This window comes from Balaenoptera physalus (genome assembly GCF_965194825.1).
Source record: "Balaenoptera physalus genome assembly, chromosome: X".
Lineage (NCBI taxonomy): Eukaryota > Metazoa > Chordata > Mammalia > Artiodactyla > Balaenopteridae > Balaenoptera > Balaenoptera physalus.
Genome location: NC_138903.1, coordinates 37,639,442 through 37,661,971, shown reverse-complemented (window position 1 = coordinate 37,661,971; position 22,530 = coordinate 37,639,442). Strand labels below are relative to the sequence as shown.

The 22,530-nt window shown below is 39.3% G+C and overlaps 1 protein-coding gene across 10 annotated transcripts in view; it reads left to right on the top strand.

The window, feature by feature from the left end:
* CASK (calcium/calmodulin dependent serine protein kinase) overlaps positions 1–22,530 on the top strand; it is a 393,009-nt gene that overhangs the window by 315,586 nt on the left and 54,893 nt on the right. For all 10 annotated transcript variants that reach the window (XM_082446395.1, XM_082446397.1, XM_082446400.1 and 7 more), the window contains exons 12-14: positions 6,662–6,739; positions 10,069–10,149; positions 15,614–15,802. In XM_082446395.1, coding sequence (XP_082302521.1) covers positions 6,662–6,739; positions 10,069–10,149; positions 15,614–15,802 — 348 coding nt within the window. The remainder of the gene's footprint in view (positions 1–6,661; positions 6,740–10,068; positions 10,150–15,613; positions 15,803–22,530) is intronic.

The window sequence follows — 22,530 nt, the reverse complement described above, 5'->3', positions numbered from 1 at the left end:
TCTGTGCTAGAAAGTTAGTGGGACACATAACCCAGTGATAGTAATTTTATAGTTTCTCCACCAACCACTCCATTTTAAATGTTGATATCGCTAAGTGCTGCATATAAACTATGAGCAAAACAAAGATTTCTATTTGAGGATAAAAATCAGAAGAAAGTGAGGTACCATGGAGTATGGTAAAAAAAAAAAAAAAGAAACTTGATTTAGTGTTTTGAATGTAAATAAAAAATGACATTAACTTGTTAACTTATGCTTGAAAGTACAATCTCGGGAGAGTTCAGTTTAATATTACCACCAACTTTATTCTGCTTTATTTAAAACAACCCATCCCAAATATAGAATGTGGCCTTTTAACAGAACTGTGCTTTTCTACCCCTTAAGACAGAAAGATGAAGCATGTCCATGTAGCCGTGTGGGGTCATATCTGACCCAGTGCCAGAGACTGGCAGTGAGCAGGCCTGTCTGTGAGTGAGACAGCGTGAAAGAGTCTGTTCCCCTTGCAGCTGTTCACATTTCCTCGTTTTGCCTTGGGCTCTGTGTGTGTGTGTGTGTGTGTGTGTGTGTGTGTGTGTGTGTGTTTTAATAAAAAGTGCTGAACTTGGGTAACTATAATTTCATTAGAAAGAGAAAACAAACAGTAATACAGTCATTCTTGTTTTCTCTCTAGGAATAATTTATTAACAGTCTTCCCTCCCTCTGCCTCACCCTCTACACCTCAGCTTTACAAATACACTTGAAATCTTCAGATGGCAGGAAAGCAAACAACAAACGGAAGTATATTTTGTCATTTCAGTTTGCCTTGAATTTGAGCTTCTAGACCAAGTGTTGGCAACTACAGCTGTCAGGTCAAATCCAGCCAGCTACTTGCTTTTGTAAATAAAGTTTTATTGGAACCCAGCCATGCCCATTCATTTATGGACTATTAATGGCTGCCTTCACATACATAGCAAGGTTGAGTGGTCGTGACAGAGTCCATATGGCCCACAAAGCCTGAAATGTTTATCATCTGGCCAGGCAAGGATTAGGATTCTAACATTCTTTAATAGGGCAAGGCTTGTAGTTGATTGCCTCATGTCTTTCAAATCACATTTAGGGACTTCCCTGGTGGCACAGTGGTTAAGAATCCGCCTGCGGATGCAGGGGACACGGGTTCGAGCCCTGGTCCGGGAAGATCCCACATGCCGCGGAGCAACTAAGCCCATGCGCCGCAACTACTGAGCCTGCACTCTAGAGCCCGCGAGCCACAATTACTGAGCCCACGTACCACAACTACTATAGCCCGCGTGCCATGACTTCTGAAGACCACGTGCCTAGAGCCCGTGCTCCGCAACAAGAGAAGCCACTGCAGTGAGAAGCCCGCACACCGCAACGGAGTAGCCCCCGCTCGCCACAACTAGAGAAAAGCCCACGCACAGCAATGAAGACCCAACGCAGCCAAAAATAAATTACTTAATTAATTAATTTTTTTAAAAATCACATTTAGTTACTTTTTTTCCCTACAGCCTATAAATGGCATTTTCTACAGTTCTTTTCCCGAATATTTGCTGAAGGTGTCTCCCTGGCATGAGACCATGTTACTGAATTCTAATATAAGCCAAGGCACTCTGGTATGAGAGAAAGGACAGCACGCGTCAGGAAGCCAGTCTAGTCCCTGCTACTCTGGCTGTAGGACCCTGAGTGCATCCCTTCATGTCACTGGTCATCAGCTCTCTCCTTCTCAAAGTGGAGGAATTGAATCATGTTGATATCTAAGATCTCTTTTACCTTGAAAATTTTTTGAAGTCAGACTTGAAACATAGCAAAAAAAGAATTAAATGTGGTCAAACTGTATTTCTTAATTTTTTTTTTATAAAAGCCAACTTCTTAAATTTATTTATTTATTTATTTATTTTTGGCTATGTTGGGTCTTCGTTTCTGTGCGAGGGCTCTCTCCAGTTGCGGCAAGCGGGGGCCACTCTTCATCGCGGTGCGCGGGCCTCTCACTATCGCGGCCTCTCTTGTTGCGGAGCACAGGCTCCAGACGCGCAGGCTCAGTAGTTGCGGCTCACGGGCCCAATTGCTCTGCGGCATGTGGGATCCTCCCGGACCAGGGCTCGAACCCGCGACCCGTGCATCGGCAGGCAGACTCTCAACCACTGCGCCACCAGGGAAGCCCCCTGTATTTCTTAATTTTGAGGGAAAGTTTTTAATTGTGCAAGCAGGACAGAAGATACTGTGATACCTGGTTCCTAAAGAAACAAGGTAAAATAAGTATTCCTACTCTGTTTATTTTTATATTACTCTGATTTTTAAAAAAATTATCTACAGTTCCTGTGCACCAGTTAAATACTCATTTATTTTTTTAAGAAACATTTATTAAACATCTACTGTGTACTCAGCCTCATGCTACATGCTGATACTGAATGTCAAAGGACTCAAGAGTCTGATCATGGAAAAGAGAAAGAACCACTTAAACAGCATGTTCTGTACTCGTGTCCCTCAGGCAGCCAGTGCCCTCTTGGCTGTTAATGCCCGGGGTGTGGCAGGTATCCAGATGTTGTCTCTGTCCTGGGTTGCTTCTGCATCATCATGTACTCTGCAGCTGGCCTCAGCAGCACTCTCAGCCCCTGCCTTCAGCTGTGACCCCACGGCCACTCCTGGGTCCCCTTGCTCTGTGCAGACAACCCTCTTGGTCAGGGTTCTGCCAAGATGGCTCCAGCCAGATTACATTCTGAGGCAGCTCCTTGACTCATGGGAAACACACAGTCTTGCCATAAAATACACTCCAAGTGTGGGCTGCCCTGCTGTTGGCCTCCCACCCTGCCATCAACCAGGAAAGAGGCTCTTTTCACTTGAGACCCCAAACACCACATGTCAAGCCACTCCGAAGACTCTCACACAGCGCTCTTCTGGGTGCACCAAGATGGACCTTGTAAATTGCTGCAACTCAGGAAGCATCCCTGCAGAGCATGAGATAGTGAGCTCTCCTTGCTGGCACCTCTAGTTTGTGTACATGGGTCTTTTGGAGCATCTACCATCCTTCACTTTGCATGAGGAAAGAAGCAACTCCCTTTCCTTTCCTCCCCAACAGGAAGGAGAAGGGAAAATCAAATGCTTCCTTGCCTCAGTCCTTTAGCTTCCACAGATTCCAAGCATCTGTCACTATAGGCAGAATAGGGTGCTAGGATGAGCATGGAAGGACCATTTTAGCTACCTTTCAGCAAGCCCTGGAAGGATGGTCTGGCAGCTTACTAGCAGACCACTTACTTCCTATTGGCCTTAGCTCTGGGCTTTAGCTGAAAGTCCAAGACAGCAGGCCAAGTCCCAAAGCCACATCATTCTAAGAATTCTTTGTATATGATAGAAGGGGGATGGGCAATAAAGGGTGATAAAGGAAGAGAAACTGCAGCCTTCCTTTGTTCTCAAAACTCAACCACCTCTCACTTGCCTCCAGACCTTGGGAAAACTCCACCTGAATTTGAACTTTGAGTCCTGAATAGCATCTCCTAGGCAGCATAGAATATGAAGATGACCCATAAGAATGAGAAGTTGAAAAGCTGCATACTCCTGACGACTGTTTTAAAACAATGTAATGTTACATTGCATTCAAACTTTTCTCTGTTGATGACTTTTTATTTACGTACTTTGCCATATCTCTCAAACAGTTTGTATTTGTTATGGGTATCCCTAAAATATTTTGAATCCCTAAGGCAAAGATAGAGTCACAGAAATAGGGGGCAGGGGAATGAAGGTTGGCATGTCATGCATACACATCCAGATAGTCCCCAACTTGGGACTGCTCGCTGAGATATTTCCTAGTTGATATTGCTGGGGACCAAAGTACTCTCAGGTCCTCAGGGGGATCAAGCTGGCATATGTTCCTGGGCCTTTGGTTATACATGTCTTTGGAATTTGTGACTTCTTTGAGCATAGCAACTATCATCTTTTTCCTCTCCATAACCCCAGTGAATAGAACCCACTGCCTAGTACATGGTAGGACCTCAGTAAATATTAGATGGATAGATGGATCAACAAGGGGTCACTTCTTCCCACTGATGGTAAAAGTAAGCCCCTTCCCTGTCCCTTCCTGCCTCAGTTCTTAATTACTCTTTTGGTTAATGAGCAGGCAGTTGAAATTCACCATCTATTCTTAACCACATGGACACCACCCACTCCATCCAATGCCTGCCTTGACTGCTCCAGTCCTGCGCTTTCCTAGGAGTTGGAGGGGCAGAGCCCAGTGTCCCCACCACAAGCAGAAGATCCCTTCATTTAATTCCTTCCTACTGTATCTGCCTTTCATATTAAGCATCTCACCTCCCCCTCATCCCACCACTAGTTCCACTGAACTTTGGGTGAATGTGTGATTAATTGGATCAGGCAAAACCAAAGGAGCAGGGGGAAATTTGGTCTGAGCACTTTCCTTGGATCAGGGCCTTATCTGCATGCCACCTGTGAAGTTGTTGTAAAGCTAGAACATTGGTTCTCACTTTGCTACTCTCTGCCTTAGTTTCCTCATCTGTGAAGTGGGAGTAGTAGGGATATCAACATTACAAGGTTGTCTGAGGTTAAATGAGGGAATATATATTAAGAACTCTGACTAGTAACTAGCATCTACTAAGTGCTCAATAAAAGTAACAATTATCATTGTTGTTAGTATTTGTACTACTACAACTATTCTCAAAAGTTAGCACTGGGCATAAGATTTACAAATATCTAAGGAGTTTATTAAAGCACAGATTTCTGGATCCCCATTTCAAATTCTGATTCAGTAGATCTGCAGTGGGGCCCAGAAATCTGTACATTTAAGTAACTACTCCAGCTGATTCTGCTACAAGTCCTCAAGAAACCACACTGATATAAGACCTAGGGAACCGTACTTGACATCATAAGACCAAGCCAAAAATAAAAGGTCTCCAGTGATAGAGTGAGAGCAATTCTGGGAGCTTGGAATTTTTGTTGCTTTGTGAGTTAAAACTAATGTGCATTTATTAAATGTTTAAATAGAAACTAATCCTAATCATGGTTGAAAATTTTGAAAGTAGCATTAGTAATAGTCCTTGTTCAAGAAAAAGGCAAAACTTTTTGTGGTGAAATTAGGCATTATAAAGACATTATAAATGATAGTGCCGTAAACTTGTAAAGCCTTAAATTAAATTTGCTTTTTTTTTCCCAAACAGCATTTAAGAGTTTTAAAAATCTTTTTAATTATCCATGTAGGTTTTTTATTTTGTTTGATTATTAATATTATGACATGTCAGGTGATGGCTATATCTATTTTTTAAGTGTTAGGTATTTTAAATGTGTTTTTTTAACTTATGATTCCTTATTTTTGGGGGATTGGGTTTTTTTCCCCTCCTACTTTTTATTGCATATGTACAGTGTTTCATTTATCTCTATAGACTAGTCTGGGAACCTACACTGCATATACCATTATTTCTATGGAAAAATATATTCGGTGGTTCCAAGTTTCAAAATTTACAATCTTTAGAGATGGAAGTCATTCAGAGGATGGAGACTGCCCATGTATATTCTACAGGGATTTGAGCAAACTTTTATAAACAAGCCACATATCACTAGTTCCCTAAATGTTAATATAATATTTTAAATAGAGCATATTTTACTAGCCTACTTATACTATTTACTTAACCTCTAATTTAGTAGTACTTTCTTAATGCCGCCATTTTAAAATGGTCACTGCTCTATCTTCACATTGCTATCATTAGGCTTTATTTATTTATCTGTCTGTCTGCCTATCAATCATTAGGAATTTTTGTGTATGGTGTGGCCCAAACATTTACAAGTCATAAAGCTTTATCCTGCATCAGTATAAACAAGTGTAACTGTAATCTGAAGAATATTATGGTATGTGACCTCTCCACTAGCACTGCTGTGCATAGTAGGGAAGGAAAAAAGAACAGAACCAAAACCAACCCCAAAAACCCCCCACTTATTTTAGAGAAGTTAGGAAATAGAAGTGGCCGTCTAGCCAAGACCATTTTAAACTTTTCACTTTTCAAAGCAGACTGCTGAATGAGACGTTTCGTCTGAAGTAAAAATTAATATTTTAATTGCACTTCTACACTACAGGGATTTTTCTCTAAAGAATTTTCTTCAGAAAGTTAAATTTTGGATCATTTAGATTTGCGGAGTTTTTAAAGTATAGATTCTTTTCGGTTTCTTCCCATACTCTGTGAATTTACAAATTAAAAAGGAAAAAGGTTTATGTCCTTGATTTCATGTGGAAGGGTGCCAGCACTGATACTGTTAATGAACAGCCCTAGTAAAACAAGTATAAACCTTTCGCGAGAGCATTCCTTCCTAGAAGGAGTTGGGTTTGCCCTTTCCCAAGATTTAGATTTCTGTGAAAACTCCTTCAGACGTGTCTTGGCCAGAAAGCATTCTTCCATTTTACTCTGTATTCATCTTATTAAATGTTGCTTCTATCAGAGGGAAAAAATGCTGTGATTACTGAAATATTGATGATTTTTAAAAAGATATGCGTAGCACTCATCCCAACAAGTTTCATTTGAATGAATAAGACATTAACAAGAAGATCCCACTAAAATCATCAGCCTGCCTTTTTAAGGGGAAAATATTGTTTAGTGAAATAATAAATATGAAGCTCTGAATTTTAGCAAAGAATTATGAATGTTGATTGGATTTTCTCCTTTGCTTTTAGCTATATGACAAAATTAACACAAAATCTTCACCGCAAATCAGGAATCCTCCGAGTGATGCAGTACAGAGAGCCAAAGAGGTAAGTGATATATATTTTGTAGATGTATTTGGGTGTCATATTTGGTATGAAAACTTTTCTGCTGCACAGTAAGAGGCAGTTTCCTTGAAGTCACAGTTAGACCATTATACTCAGATTTAGTATTTCTAAGTTTATCACTGAGAATTTACATACAGAAAAGAAAAAAAAAATCTCGGCAGCAACGTTGCCTAGATTTCTAGTTCTGGTATGTAAACTTGAACATGTTAACATACCAATTTTACTTCTCTTTTTTAAAAAAAAGAAAAAGTTATTTTACTGCTCTTGGTGGAAATCGACATGCTATGAAAGCTTGAGTTGGTAATTTTTGAAAGTTAATTGAATGTTTATGACAACTAAGTTCAGAGAGAAGTCATTTTTATAAATTACTGGTTAGTGTACATCTTTCACAAAATTTTAACTTTTTTTATTATAGAAACATCACACTACAGAAAGTTTGGAAAGTAAAAAGTCATCTATAATCCCATCACCCTAACACAGTAATTTTCATTTTTGCATATCCTTTTTTTTTTAAATTTATTTATTTATTTATTTTTAGCTGTGTTGGGTCTTCGTTTCTGTGCGAGGGCTTTCCCTAGTTGCAGCGAGCGGGGGCCACTCTTCATCGCGGTGCGCGAGCCTCTCACTATCGCGGCCTCTCTTGTTGTGGAGCACAGGCTCCAGACGCGCAGGCTCAGTAGTTGTGGCTCACAGGCCCAGTTCCTCCGCGGCATGTGGGATCTTCCCAGACCAGGGCTCGAACCCGTGTCTCCTGTATTGGCAGGCAGATTCTCAACCACTGCGCCACCAGGGAAGCCCCCTGCATATCCTTTTCTTTTTTTTTTTTTTTTTTTTTTTTAAGCTGTGTTGGGTCTTCGTTTCTATGCAAGGGCTTTCTCTAGTTGCGGCAAGCGGGGGCCACTCTTCATCGCGGTGCGCGGGCCTCTCACTATCGCGGCCTCTGTTGTTGCGGAGCACAGGCTCCAGACACGCAGGCTCAGTAGTTGTGGCTCACGGACCCAGTTGCTCCGCGGCATGTGGGATCTTCCCAGACCAGGGCTCGAACCCGCGTCCCCTGCATTGGCAGGCAGACTCTCAACCACCGCGCCACCAGGGAAGCCCCCTGCATATCCTTTTCTAATCACTATCCATTTGCATATAAATTTTTATGTAGTTACAATCAAAATATATCTTTCTTTTAACCTAACATAATATAATAAGCATTTTTCCATGTTTCTGCTAGGTCTTCGTAAATAAGTTCTAATGATGGCATAATTTTTCTCTGCTGTTACTAAATTATAATGAATTATAAATGCCTCCACTGTTAGATACCTTTTGGGGTTTTTTTTTTCACTTTTTGATGTCATAAAAGTCTGTATACAAATAAATATTTTCCTTTGAAAAAATATTTTTTTAATTTATTTATTCATTTATTTATTTTTGGCTGTGTTGGGTCTTCGTTGCTGTGCGGGCTTTCTCTAGTTGCAGTGAGCGGGGGCTACTCTTCGTTGCAGTGCGCGAGCTTCTCATTGCAGTGGCTTCTCTTGTTGCGGAGCACGGGCTCTAGGAGGATGAGCTTCAGTAGTTGTGGCTCACAGGCTTCAGTAGTTGTGGCTCGCGGGCTTCAGTAGTTGTGGCTCGCAGGCTCTAGAGTGCAGGCTCAGTAGTTGTAGCGCACGGGCTTAGTTGCTCCACGGCATGTGGGATCTTCCCGGCCCAGGGCTCAAACCTGTGTTCCCTGCATTAGCAGACGGATTCTTAACCACTGAGCCACCAGCAAAGCCCAGAAAAATATTTTATAAAGTGAAATTACTAAGTGAAAGAATGTGAAAGACATAATTCCTTCCCTATCAGATTTTAAACACAAGACCTGTACTGGAAAATATATATTCACTGAGAACCAAGTCCAAGGTTGTGGAAGCCGCTAGGCCTGCCCACCTGGTCAGGGCAGCAGTCAGGAGAGGTTCTGTCTGCATTAGGAGACCACACCTCAGTATTTAAAATCATAGGCTGTGAGAGTAGCAGGGGACCAGAGAGAGTATATTGTTTCATCTTTTGTTTCACTGGTTTAGAAACTCAAAGCAGAAGATACACCAAAGGAGAATTGGCTTATCATCATTAAACAATATGAATTAACAGCATAACCAGCACTTGTTAAGAGTACATTTTTCTAATTGGGGTATAGTTGTTTTACAAGAGTACATTTAGATAAGAAGGAAACCTTATAGTTTTTGTTTGTTTGTTTGTTTGTTCTTCTCTGAGGAGGTGGTTGAGTAGCACTGGCTGAGATCTAAGCCTTAGGCTAAGTGACCTCAAAACATTCCTTCCTGCTCCAGAATTAAGATTCTCAAAGGCGAGTCAAGAGATTCCTACTTGGGACATGACTTGTGTGCCCCTGACATCCAATCCTGCTGAAGCAATCCTCGATTGGCTCAACTTTTAGGATTGAGTGCAATGTGTATAACCACTCTGAGTCCAACTATGTACACTTGGAACTGCAGTAGTATGTTTACTCTGAAAAGGAACAGAGACCTTCCCCTGGGCTCATGTCACATAATCAAATTTTAAATGGGTAAACTCCATCCTAGTGGTAAGGGATAACTTTTGAGGAACAATTTCATTTGAAAACAACCATTTAAACCTATACAGAGAAAATGTTAACAACTAATTCGTGAAGAAAATGTGAGTGAAAAGAGAAAAGTTTTTGATTGTGTGTCTTATTTTTAAATTATTCTCTTGGATTCCCTGGCAATTAATTCTAGGAACCATTGCCGAGCAGTGGCTTTCTCTATGTGAGGAGATGAGTGTGGAGAATCACATTGATTCTCTCAGGCTACAAGGAAAAGTACTTAAGTGTTGTCTCTTCTTTAAATTGTTTTTATTTGAGCCCTTATCATTTTAATCTTTCTGAAAGGAATTGACAGTTAATATAAAAGAAAGCTGTTACCAACTTTTATTACAGATTCATCTTGATGGTGAGTTTGGAAAAAGATTTGCAGAGATATTTTCCCATTAAGTTTAATTAAGTTACTTATACCTGTAATAAATATGTATTACAGACTTGTCATTTTGTTTTGTACTTTTCAATAATCTTTTGAGTTATAGTTGGGTAATGAAGGCAGAGACTATTACAGCAATTTGTTTTATTTTTTATTACCACCAATGTAGCTCTTTTATATATTAATAACCTTTGAATAAAATGATGAATTTTTTCCAAAATAATTATTTTGCCTGCCATAAAAATCCATTCATAATTTTTAATTTAAAAGAATTCTATATTTTCTAAATCTAGCATCCTCATTATACTATTAAATATCTTGCTTATTTTTTAGGTATTGGAAGAAATTTCATGTTACCCTGAGAATAACGATGCAAAGGAACTAAAGCGTATTTTAACACAACCTCATTTCATGGTAAGTAACAATTAAACTTCCATAGAAATAAAACCTCACTTTCAAAGAAGTTTTTACTAATCCTTATGAAATACAGCTATCTTCATCAAATGTGCTTTTAGCCGTATAATATCAGACAGTTAAGATTACAATACCAGATAATACCAGATACACTAAAATTTTTTGTTGTTGTTTACTTTGTGTCATAGTTGTAAAGATGCTGTTTGCCAGCCTCATGGAGTTGGAATAAGAATTAAGTAGATGATACATCTACTGTGCTTAGCACAGTGCCTGATATATGCTTGATGCCTAATAAATGTTAGCTAATGAATATTATTAGTTACTCCATAGTATCTGTCATGTGTAGGGCACATAGTAAGTTCTCAGTAAAACACTGAGTAGATTAGGAACTTGCCCGTTTGCAGGTAGGTTAGCCCCGCCTCAACTGACTGCTCTGTGCAGTGTGTTTTCCGTAGACAGAAGCCTGTATGTTTTGGACAGACATGTCTGTCTATAAACTGAGAAGTAACCTCAGCTCAATTCCAAGAATGATGTAGGACCATTTGAGACCAATAGATCTTTCAGATTTGAAGTAAGCTAAATAAAGAAATTAATATATACCCAAATAAAATCCTTTTTTTAAGGTTAAGGTTTTTTTCAAAACCATTAAAGCTCAGACAGCCCCATCTCTCACAACTTACCTACCTTCGAAGCCTTGGTTTATTTTGCTTTTCTGACATCAGAGAGAAATTAATATGTGCACTGCTATTAGTAAACATTTTCAGAAATAATAAATAGCTCTTGTAATTTCTGAACACCCAGCTAGGTACTTAAAAGACATTTTCATTTACTCATCAAATATGTAAATGCCTACTATATGCCAGGCACTGTGCTGGGCACTAAGGATAGTGGTGAATAGGACAAACGAACATCCATTCTAGGTGAGACGTGGATAGGTGAGCTAGAGACAGACAGTGAGCAAGTAAACAAACAATATAACTTCATATAGTGATAATAACTATGAAAAAAAAAGGATAATGGGGCAGAGATGATAGTAAAGTGGAAGCTACTTCAGATGGTCAGGGGAAAGCCCCTCTGAGGAGCCAACATGTGGGCTGAGACTTGTTATGTGAAAGAACCAGCTTTCTGAATGTCCAAGCATGGGGAAGAGCAAATGCAAAGGCCCAGAGGCAGGAAAGAGTTTTGTAGGGTCAAAGTACAGAAGTAAGGCCATTGTGGCTGGGATATAGTAAACAAGGGAAAGGGTGGTACAAGAAGAGCTGGAGAGGGTGGCAGAGGCCAGACCACGTAGGGCCTTCCAGGCCATGGTAAGGAGTCTGGATTTTCTCCTGATTGCAGTAGGATGACACTGAGTGATTGCAAGCAGGAAAATATTGTTAGACCTGTGCTTTAGAGATTGCTGGGGCTGTTGTGTAGAGAATGGACTATAGTGGGGTTAAGAGTTTAAAAAGGGAGACCAATTAGGAGGCTGTTGTGAGGTGGTAGTGGCTTGAAGAAGGACGGGGCTGGTGGAAAATGAGCAAATTGGGATTCTACTTTAGAGATGGTTGGACATGACAGGACTTGCTGATGGCTGGGATGTGAAGTGATGTGATTAACTCCATTTTACAGTTCAGAGAGGAAACCGCACCCTAGAAAGGCAAAGAGGCTTGCTTTAGGTCACCCACCTAGTAAGTGGCCTCACTGAGGTTCAAAACCCAGATCTTGCTGGCTCCAAAGCCTGTGCTCTTAAATGTGGGTTGACTTGTAATGAGTATCGATTTTCCTACAAACTTAATTTGAACTCATTGGTCATTCCCAAATAAGCATATGTTTGGATAATGTCCTAGATGGCAAATATAATTCCAAGCTATATATACTGTGTTAAACTTTTAAATGCTGGAGGTTTCTATCTTATAAGCATTTTAAGATCATGTGGACACAGTGGAGGAAGGAGAGAGAGAGATGAATTGGGAGATTAGGATTGACATATATACACTGCCATGCATAAAATAGATAGCTAGTGGGAACATGCTATAAAGCCCAGGAAGTTCAGCTCCGTGCTCTGTGACGACCTAGATGGGTGGGATTGGTGGGGAGGGAGGTCCAAGAGGGAGGGGATATAGGTATACATATAGCTGATTCACTTCATTGTACAGCAGAAGCTAACACAACATTGGAAAGCAATTATACTCCAGTAAAAAAAAAAAATTAAAAAGAAAGATCATGGTTTCAAAATCTGGCATTTTTAAAGAAATATTAATAGCTAAAGGAAAATATTTTAATGCTTATAATTTTTATTATACCAAGGTTTGGGAGTTATTCTTAGCGTATTTATAATTTTATACTTATTTCTTCAATTATCTGACTTTTTCTTTGCTTTCTGATCATTAAAATGAGGATTTAATATTGGATTACCTTATACTTAAGAATACAGATACTTATAAGTATTTACAGTAATTAAGAGTAAAAAAGTATAGATTTAAATGTTTTTTTTAATCTGTACTCTAGAGGTCATGATAAAAAATATTATTACACTATCCTTCAGTTATTCCATTTGAAAGACTTATTTTTTAAAAAAGAACAGATCCTTTGCTTATTGCAATTGTAAAATATAAAACATTAAGGGTGAAGACAATATAAACAGAATAGAATGTCAGTGCTTTAATTTTTTCCTTTAAAATTTTCTCTTCTAGATCCTATTTTTTAAAAGCAAATTTGTATCCTACTTTCCCAAAAAACAAGATGGTTAAAAATCACCTTAGGTTGATATGAAAGCTTCATTATTAAGTGATTAATTTTATGATTTGTAATTGTAATTCAGAAGCCAGAGGAACCACTTTCAAACCTAAAATCCATATTTTTTCCTATAAATTTTATTTTTTGGTTTTTGGTTTTTTGGCTGCATTGGGTCTTCGTTGCTGCGTGCGGACTTTCTCTAGTTGCAGCGAGCGGGGGCTACTCTTCGTCGTGGTGCGCGGGCTTCTCATTGTGGTGGCTTCTCTTGTTGCAGAGCACGGGCTCTAGGCACATGGGCTTCAGTAGTTGCAGCACACAGGCTCAGTAGTTGTGGGGTGCAGGCTCTAGAGCTCAGGCTCAGTAGTTGTGGTACACGGGCTTAGTTGCTCCGCGGCATGTGGGATCCTCCCGGACCAGGAATCGAACCCATGTCCCCTACATTGGCAGGTGGATTCTCAACCACTACGCCACCAGGGAAGTCCCTTTCCTATAAATTTTAAATGAATTTTTCCCACTTTGGTCTGAAGTTCTTAGTTGTCTTGTCCACGTCCTTTTTACATACATATGGAAGTGTTTCCTATTACATGATTCTTCTTATGTAATTAAAAATAATAGCTATTTCAGCTTAGTAACAATTGCTGAATCATACCTCATGACATACTTGAAGAAAAATATTCAAACTCTGATTTCCCTATTTTTTATTTGGCATACTCTTTTTTAATGGCTTTTTTTTTTAACAATCTGTAAGTGACCCCTATTTTTTGTTTGCATATGCGTTGGATTAAGTTTCATTTTGTGGTAGCAGTCTTTTACAGTGGCAAATAGCGGTTAATATCAAGTATGACCTCATTTGGTGATATAATTTAAGGATTTTTCTCTTAAAGTTCAAGTTTGGTATTATTTTTGTGACTGTGGGCTTATCCTTCCTTATAAATAATACATTAAATACAAGTGTTTGCTTATATAATTTAAAAGGATGGATAGAAATCATTTGCAAAAAGCAGTACAAACACTTTCTCCAACCCATGTAACTGGCATTATCCTAATGAAGCTTGGTTCTCTGTTTACCTGGGTATATATCCTCCAGTCATACAAAGCATGTTTTTTAAAAATTGTTTTAAAATTCACTGTTTATAGAAGACACATGTATAATTAATACAATGAACCTAATTTTAACAGACGAAGTTTTTCAGTTTGTCTATTATTGATTTTTACTTTCTGCCCTAAATCTTAGTCTCTTAAGTGGCTACAGTTAAACGGGAAAAAGAGGGATTTCCCCACATACCATAACCACCACCACTTTGGCCTGGGGTACTAGTGCAGGGTGTAGTCAGGGCACTGGTCAGGAAGCCAAGGTCCCCAGGACCATTGTGGAGCCCTGATTTCAAGCTGCGCTGCTTAGTGCCCCTCGGTGCCCCTCACCTAGACCCCAGTTTAGACCAGCCCTCTGAGATCTTGGAAATATCCGGCATTTCCATTACAAATTCAAAACATTGTAAAGCAATTATACTCCAATAAAGATGTTTAAAAAAAAAAGGGTATATTGCTCCAAGCATATGCTCTGTTGATGTCTAATCAACATCATCTTCTTTATGATTTTACCACCTTGTTACCTTATTTTTGCGTCGTATGCGTACCTTTAAAGTGAAAATAGCCAAGTCATGACTTTGGTAAATCTTTTAATTAAATAATTTGAGATGCTACAAGCTATACTTTTAAGGTGATTTTAATTATGTTTCATTATCTCTAGATATTTCATTACCAGACAGATCACAGATTAAAATAAAACTGAATTTATAGTTAGTACACAAGAAAATATAATGCATAAAGCACCAAACATACTGATACTCAGCTGTAAAATTCTCTTTGAAGTAGAAATGTTCAAATATTCATGCTTATTAAAAACTTTCTTGTGATGGCAGAAAATGTACAGTAAGTGGAAGAATAGCCTTTTTTAGGGAAACAAGGGCTATTTATTACCCAGTTTCACCAAGATGACATATGGAGATATCAATACAAAGAAATCACTTTTTCTTTGTTAATGGGCTCTGCAAAAAGAAGTCATAATAATAACTGTCAACTTACTTTTTATTTATGCAAGTGCTCCAAAAAGTAGAAATGAACAAAAACATTAAGTAGGTTTAGATTTTGAGCTCCATATCATGTGATATTTTGGGAAATTACATTTCTTCAGGTACATTTGTGTGTTTTTATTTCTTTTACTAAGATGTATGTTATAAATTACCCTTTGCGTTATATAGCAGAGTTATTGTTAATACCATTGATGAAAGACATTTGCTCAATGCACCAATTATTGCACTGTTTCTTTTTAAATTTGTTTCCATTTTAAGCCCCAGCACAAATTTGCCAGCTCTACGTACAGATGATTCTTTCTGCTAAATTATTTGAAATTGCATTATGTCAGCCTTTAATTGAACAAGTTAGTTGGGCACTTTTTCATAGCATCGGACAACACCTCTTACCCAGATAGTCAACAAACACATCCATTCATTGATTGCCTCACTCATTCTTTCATTTGTTCCTTCATTTTTAAAAATGCATCTATCATGATTATTTATCACAAAGAAATTATGGCATGGCTATATCTAGGTGTAATGTGCTTTGAGTTCTCTTTAGATGAGAGATACCTTTGAGAGGCAAAGAATAATTTTATATATGTTTATATAATAGACTTCTGCTGTAATAGTTCTATTATTAATATTTTATTTCCTTCGTAAAATATCAGGCCTTACTTCAGACTCACGATGTAGTGGCACATGAAGTTTACAGTGATGAAGCATTGAGGGTTACACCTCCTCCCACTTCTCCGTATTTAAATGGTGATTCTCCAGAAAGCGCAAATGGAGACATGGATATGGAGAACGTGACCAGAGTTCGCCTGGTCCAGTTCCAAAAGAACACAGATGAACCAATGGTAAGTAGGAAAAGAAAGTTTTCTGTATTCTCATAAAATCCCAGCATGAATTAGAGCAGCTACCTTCCACCTATACTACTAGGAGGTGGGGAGGAAAGGAGGGCATGGATAGTTTTAAAGAAATCAGTTTCCAGATCCTAAACAGGCCACCACCATACCCCCCCCCCCACCTAAAATCGTTCTGCCTGACACCATGCCTAAGATATGTTGGCTTTCCTTCCCACCTCTCCTTTCATAGTTGCTCTTCAACAACAACAAAAAAGGACAGACCTGATATATTAGTCTAGAGTGTAAAAACCTCTGGGGCAGCAAAGAAAGGTACAGTTTGAAATATTGGAATTGGTGTTGAAAAAGTGAACGTCTAAAATTCCTTTTACAAGTCTAGTGGTTTCCAGATCTTTTGCCTTCAACAAAATTAGAGGAAGACTAATTCGGAAGACATTCAAAGAATTGAGTGCCATTGCTAAAATAAAATTCCTTCCATTCATGTCTACCTATTTGATGTGAATTCGTTTTCTCAGTACTTAGGTGTAGCATTGGAATAGAATGATGCTGAACCCTGCCTCATCCTCATAGAATTTTCATAGGTTGGGAAGATCAAGGAAAGGCTCCTTGATGTTAACTGAACGGAGGGGGCAGGGAGAGTAAAGACCATCCAGGCAAACCAGGTAGCATATGCAGAAACCTGCTAGTGAAAAGGCTCTTAGCATAGTTTTTAAAATGGAAAGAAGGCACCACAGCTGGACTGCAGAAAACAAGGTGTACTGCAGGAACAGGACCTCACAAGTATTGATTCTGTTTTTTATCTTAAAAACAGTGGGAGGCTATTAAAGAGTTTTAAGCAGGGAGATAAGATCAGATTTTCATTTTAGAAATAATTACTCTGGAGAATGGATTAGAGGGGGACAAGAGTGGATATAGGGAGAGCAGTTAAGAGACTGTTATTGCAGTAATACAGGGGAGAGGTGATGGAACTCTGAACTAGAGGGATGGATGTCAAATGGAAAGAAGTGAATAGATTTAACAAAAGACCTTGATAATGGATTGACATTGGGGACTGAGGGAGAAGCAAGTATCGAGGATGACCCTAAGCTTTAGGCTTTTCACAGCCAGATGGACAATGATGCTACCCGCTGAGACAGGGAGTATTGGGAAAGTCCCAAGTTCTAGGAGAAATCATTTCTTTAGGGAAAAGGAAAACATTCAAACGTATGCATTCATATGTTTTCCTCAGAGCACAGAAAAGGGATATTGGGATATAGGAAAACAAATTACTTAAGAAAGTTGCCCAGTTGCTTTCCAAGTTATAGGAAGAGTTACAGAGCAGTGATCCTATGACTGCAATTTCCAGAAAGCCCTCAACTCTAGATATTCGGGTTGTAATTTTCATTTACTGTTCTTTGCCAGTTACACTATATTATCTCAGGACTTACAGCAGACAGGGGACATGCAAATCACCTCACCCACCTGGTGCTCTCCAAGCAACTCTTTGACTTAAAAGAGTGCGGGCAGTAGCAACTTTTGGGTACCTCGGGCAAATCACTTCATGTCAGTGGGCCTCATTTTGCTCATACTTTGCTTAGCAAGTATTACCAAAAGTGTGCTTGACTACACGATCCCCAAAATTCCACCCAGCTCTGAAAGTCTAATATTCCCCTCATTCATTTTATATATTCATTCACTCATTTAGCAAATTTTTTTAAGTGCCTATACTATGTGCAGATCACTGTACACCAATGATGTAGTGGCAGATAAGACATGGCCCCTTCATGGAACTCAGTTTCCACAGGGCTACCTACTTTTTTTTCTTTTTTTCTTTTTTTTTTTGGAGTGGGGGCCACACTGCGGGGCATGTGGGGTCTTAGTTCCCTGACCAGCGATCGAACCTGTGCCCCCTGCACTGGAGGTGTGGAGTCTTAACCATTGGACCGCCAGGGAAGTCCCAGGGCTACCTACATTAAACAAGTAAATATGCACTTTAGCACAGTTTGTTTAACGGGTACAGTTATGACAGAGCTATAGCGGAGAGAAGGCTGCGTCAGAGAAGCAGGAGAGGGGGTGATGTTCAGCCAATCAGAGCAGACAGGAAAGTGGAAGTGACCACAAGAAGGAGGCCCAGAAATGTCTTGTGATCGTCATATTCTAAAGCAACCCAATGACAGTTGCTTGATCTTCTGTATGGTTAACTACATAGAAACATAGACTGAGGAAAAGCGTAAAACTGCACCCCTGAGTTACATTTTTCAGAAAGTACAAAATGGCCTTGAATCTTCCCTAAAAGTCTCCTTAAAGAAGCCCTCCTGTCTTCCATCTTCTGTGATCCTAGTGAAGGTGTGTATTTCTTCTTTTAATTGGTTGCCATAAAAACAAATTATTTTTATATGAAATATATTTTCAATAATATAGTTTTCTATTACATTTAACACAGCTTCATTTGCTTGCTTATTTGTCCTATTAAAAACATTATATTACTGTGCAGGATATACCTGTATGATCTCTTTTGCTTTTTGGACCTTCTACAATGTATCCAACTATGTATGCTGGGTCCATCTCCCAAGGGTGTTGTACTCCTGTTACACCCTTGTTTTCCCATTTTTAACATCTCACCTATAATTATTTCTCTATTGATTGGTACTCCCATAGTTGCAAGTGTTAAAGACCAAACTTAAAATAGCTTAGACAACAGGGGAGAGGCTTATGTAAACAAGGAAAGGCCAGGAGTTTACCCCAAGCTGGGGTAGGTTCAGTGGTAGCTGGGCCAAATCCTTTCCCTGGAATTTGGGAACTTACTTATGAACAGAGAAAACATGAATCAATTCCTCTCTGCAGAGAAATGTTTGAAGTAGACAAAATAATAAATATTAACTCCACTCGGTTTGAGGTGAACTTTCCCTAGCCATGAGAGACCCTGTCTATCGCGTTCACTACTGTGTCTAGCAGAGTGTCTGCCATATAACAGGTTCACAGTAATATTGGTTGAATGAATACATTAATTTATTAATTTCAAGGATGGAACCCCCATCATACTATCATTTCCCTTCTGAAGTTAGATTTGACTTACACATTAATTTACAACATTTTTCCAGGAACACCTTCTCTTGGTAACCATAGATGCTGATTGAATGTACAAGTTGGAAATGATACTTGAACAATACAGTTGAATGTGGGACTAGAAACATTTGATAAACCAGTTTTTTTAATTGCTTGCCTACCACTTCTAAGAACCACAAAATAGGAACCATACAAAGTTATATTTTATAGAATTGTACAAATTCAGACAGGGTCTAGATTATAACGTCTCAAATATTTTCACAGAACTTTCTAACAGAATGTTATTTTCCAATGAAGAAGATAAGACAGAGTCCCCCTACCCCTAATCATCTCAAATTTAAGACCAGTTTTCACCAAGGGAGCTTGTTAAAAATACAGATCTGGGCTCTATTCCACACTTCCTGAATCTAAATCCAAAGAGTGAGTTTAAAACTCAATATTGGACTTCCCTTGTGGCACAGTGGTTAAGAATCTGCCTGCCAATGCAGGGGACATGGATTCAAGCCCTGATCCGGGAAGAGCCCACATGCCATGGAGCAACTAAGCCCATGCACCGCAACTACTGAGCCTGCGCTCTAGAGCCTGCGAGCCACAACTACTGAGCCCGCATGCCACAACTACTGAAGCCCACGTGCCTAGAGCCCGTGCTCCACAACAAGAGAAGCCACCTCAATGAGAAGCACGTGCACCACAATGAAGAGTAGCCCCCGCTTGCAGCAACTAGAGAAAGCCCACGTGCAGCAACAAAGACCCAATGTAGCCAAAAATAAATAAATAAAATATAAAATAAATAAATAAAGTTAATATTATTTAAAAGGTCCAGGCTTCCCTGGTGGTGCAGTGGTTGAGAATCTGCCTGCCAATGCAGGGGACACGGGTTCGAGCCCTGGTCTGGGAGGATCCCATATGCCGCGGAGCAACTGGGCCCGTGAGCCACAACTACTGAGCCTGCGCGTCTGGAGCCTGTGCTCCGCAACAAGAGAGGCCGCGATAGTGAGAGGCCCGCGCACTGCGATGAAGAGTGGCCCCCGCTTGCCGCAACTAGAGAGAGCCCTCACACAGAAATGAAGACCCAACACAGCCAAAAAAAAAACAAAAGGTCCCCATGTGACTCTTAGAATCAACCAAGTCTAGTACAAAAATATGTTTATGAAAGCTTCTCATATAATGGTGAATAATTGGAAAGTAAAAGTAATCTATTCCATAGAATAGTATTCTGGCATTAAGTATATAGAGCTTCCACTTCCAACCAAGGTGGAGTAACGGGAACAGATTTACCCTCTCACCTGAAACAACCAAAAAAAATTTTAAACACACAAAATGAAGTAACAGTTTTCAAGACACTGGACATCAGGCAGCAAAGGACAGTGATCCCTAAGAAACAGGAAGCAAATAAGGTGAGCACTATGGTTGCCCCACCTTACTGACATGAGAGAGTTTCCAAGTCACAGTACAGTGAGGGGGAACTGAGGCAGAGCAGGCAGACTCCCTGAAGAGACAGCTGAGGGCCTGGGAAGACCAAAGAACTAAAGTTCATAGGACAGAGTACTGAAGAGGAGAGAGCTGCACAGAGAGAGAACCCTAGAGATCTATAGAGGGTCCCCCTCAGGTATTCATCTGAATAATGATCAGCACATTTATGAAAGGAACCTACCCGTAGCCAAGGAAAGACCATCCAAAAGGATGAGAGGGAACAGTGCCCAACACTCACTGCCTGTTCCCACCACCCAGACTAGAAAAACCAATTCAAGGGGCATTGTATAGAGTGCTTAGGAAGGTCTTGCCTTAGTAATGAGGAATAAGTAGCCCTAGATAGAGAATTGCCCCAGACCTGCCTTAACAAATCATGAAAGCAAGACCCAAAGGATCAAACTATTTCCAAGTAACTGAACTACATCCCAGGACAAAGCTTAAGAATATTTACAGGAATAAAAAAAAAATCTAGCATGCAATAAGATAAAATTCACAATGTCTTCAATCTAATCAAACATTACTAAGCATGTAAAGAGGCAGGAAAATGTGACCTATAATGTGGAGAATAATCAATCAAAACTGACATGCAACTGACAAAGATATTAGAATTAGCAGAAAAATTGCACTATGGGATAAATGGCAGATTAGACATTTCAGAAGAATAGATTAGTGAACTCAAAGGACACAGCAATAGAAACTATCCAAAACAAAACACAGAAAGGAAAAGAATTTTTAAAAATGAAAAGAATATCACTGAGCTGTGGGACAACTTCAAGCAGCCTAATATTTGGTTAATTGGAGTCTATGAAGGAGAAGACAGTGAAGAAGAAACAGGAAATATATTTGAAGAAATAATGACTGAAAACATTCCAAACTTGATGAAAACTATAAATCCACAGATGCAAGAATCACAATGAACCCCAAGCACAAGAAACATGAGGAAAACAACACCAAGGTACATCATAATCAAACTGCTTAGAACCTGTAATAAATAGGTCTTAAAAACAGAGATAAAAAAGAAATGTTGCATACAGGGGAACAAAGATAAGAATGATATCAGATTTCTTATGAGAAACAGTACAATTAAGAAGAACAATGACTTTAAAGTACTGAAAGGGGAAAAAAAAAAACTCTCAGGTTAGAATTCTAAACCCAGCAAAGGTATCTATCCAAAAATAAAGGTAAAATAAAAACGTTTTCAGACATACCAAAACTGAAATAATTCAGTAGACTTACAGTATAAGAAATGTTAAAGGACATCCTTATCATTTAAATCTCTCTAAAAGATAAATGGAAGTCTAAACAAAAATAATAGCAATGTGTTTGGGTTTTTTTTTTTAACAATGGTTCAAGGGTGGGGTCTTTGACAAGATCAGGGTGTGAAGGGGGTCTGCACTCCCTTAATCTCCTCTCAGGTGGTCAGTCTCCTAATCTTTTTTTTTTTTAATTATTTATTTATTTTTGGCTGTGTTGGGTCTTCGTTTCTGTGCGAGGGCTTTCTCCAGTTGCAGCGAGCGGGGGCCACTCTTCATCGCGGTGCGCGAGCCTCTCACTGTTGCGGCCTCTCCTGTTGTGGAGCACAGGCTCCAGACATGCAGGCTCAGTAGCTGTGGCTCACGGGCTTAGTTGCTCTGCGGCATGTGGGGTCCTCCCAGACCAGGGCTCGAACCTGTGTCCCCTGCATTGGCAGGCGGATTCTCAACCACTGGGCCACCAGGGAAGCCCTGTTTGGGGTTTTTTAACATGTAAAAGTAAAATGTATAACAGCACAAAGGTCAGGAGGAAGGATGTGGAAGTATAATGTTATAAGGTTCTTACATTGTACATGACATGGTATAATATCACTTGAAGGTAGACTGATAAGTTAAAGATGTATGCTATAAACCCTAAAGCAACCACTAAAACAACAAAACAATTGTAGCTAATAAGAAAACAGGAGAGAAAATAGTATGAAAATAAATCCAAAGGAAGGCAGAAAAAGAGGAAAAAGGGAACATATGACAGATGGGACAAATAGAAATCAAATAGCAAGAAGATATATTTATACCTGACTGTATCAGTAATCATATTAAATGTAAATAGTCTAAATTCCCCAAATTAAAAAGCAGAGGTTGTCAGGTTAGGGTGTGGGGAGAAAGCAAAACCAAATTATATATTGCCTGCAAGAAATGCTTTATACATGAAGACAAATCTTTTCAAAGGAA